Below are 1,288 nucleotides of genomic sequence, written 5' to 3'. Positions count from 1 at the left end.
TATCTATCTATCTATCTATCTATCTATCTATCTATCTATCTATCTATCTATCTATATCTCAAGAAGCAACTGGACATTGTGATACGGGTCTGAACTTGAACTACATAGGAAAGTGAGGCGTTAAGACTGTGAACTTGAGGGTGGCTTCGCAAAACGGTGAGACACTGGCTCAAAAATAAACAAGCAGGAGTGAGAGGTGGCTCACAGGTTGAAAGTATAGGCTGCCTCTTCAGAGAATGCAGGTTGGGTCCCCAGCACCCACATGGAAGCTCACAACTCTGTGACTCCAGTCTTGGGAACTGATGCCTTTTTCCGACCTCAGCAGGCATCAGACATTTACATGGAATACGTACACACAAGCAAAACACTCACACAAGTAAAACAAAAATAAAAAAATAATTAACACGGAGTGTACACAGTACACCACCCTGTTTCTTCTCTAGCGACACTCAAGAGCAAACACCTCATTTATCACCAGGGAGAGTCACAGATATGGTGCAAGGCAGAGTATCACTGGACCCAGGAAACTGTAGACAAAAATTTCTTAGTTCTACTTCTGATTTTCCTAACTAAGACGCAAGATTCCCCAAGAAAGTCTCTGAACCATCATTTCCTTTAAAAACAAGAGCTAGGAAGAAAGAATTCCTGAGCCGTCCCCATGCTGTACACTAAGTGAAGTAATGGAGGCTGGCAGGAGAAACTGCACACATACTCACTTGGATACGTTGCCTACTACTATTGTTTTCTTTACAAACAGCCGGGAAGTCTCCTCTCCTGTGAGGTCAGCATTCCGCAGTTCTCTTTTATGGGAGCCACTAACACTAGAATTGTCCTGAAAGAAAGGACGTTAACATCTGTACTCATTCAAGCGATAATGATAATGGAAGGCATAAATAAAACAACCAAGAATAATGTTAGTCTTTGAGAAGCCAGGGTCTTCTACAGCCCAGCAGCCTGGGACTATGTAGCTCTCATCTGTTCTCCCAAGTGCTGAGTGTGGGCATGGGCCACCATACCTGGCAGTGTGAGTATTTTCTTTGTTTAATTTACAAACGTTTTTTGCTCGCATGTGTGTTTACTTACTATGTGTGTACCTGCAGCCCACAGAGGCCACACGAGGACTTTGATCCCTGGGAACTAGTGTTATGATGACTGTGAGCTGCCATGTGGATGGTGGGAACCAAACTTAGGTCCTCTAGAACTGCTCTTAACCACTGAGCCATCTCTTTAGATCATTTTTCTCCTTCCTTCCTTCCTTCCTTCCTTCCTTCCTTCCTTCCTTCCTTCC

General features: G+C 43.8%; 1 protein-coding gene across 3 annotated transcripts in view; it reads right to left on the bottom strand.

Moving 5' to 3' along the window:
• The window catches only part of Yeats2 (YEATS domain containing 2), an 88,149-nt gene that overhangs the window by 64,738 nt on the left and 22,123 nt on the right, over positions 1-1,288 (bottom strand). For all 3 annotated transcript variants that reach the window (XM_055625022.1, XM_055625023.1, XM_055625024.1), the window contains one exon: positions 717-832. In XM_055625022.1, the coding sequence (XP_055480997.1) occupies positions 717-832 (116 nt within the window). The remainder of the gene's footprint in view (positions 1-716; positions 833-1,288) is intronic.

The sequence above is a fragment of the Psammomys obesus genome, unplaced genomic scaffold (genome assembly GCF_907164565.1).
Source record: "Psammomys obesus unplaced genomic scaffold, mPsaObe1.curated_primary_1811, whole genome shotgun sequence".
In the NCBI taxonomy this organism is placed as follows: Eukaryota; Metazoa; Chordata; class Mammalia; order Rodentia; family Muridae; genus Psammomys; species Psammomys obesus.
The sequence above is the reverse complement of the archived record's forward strand: the minus strand, read 5'-3'. Positions and strand labels throughout refer to the sequence as shown.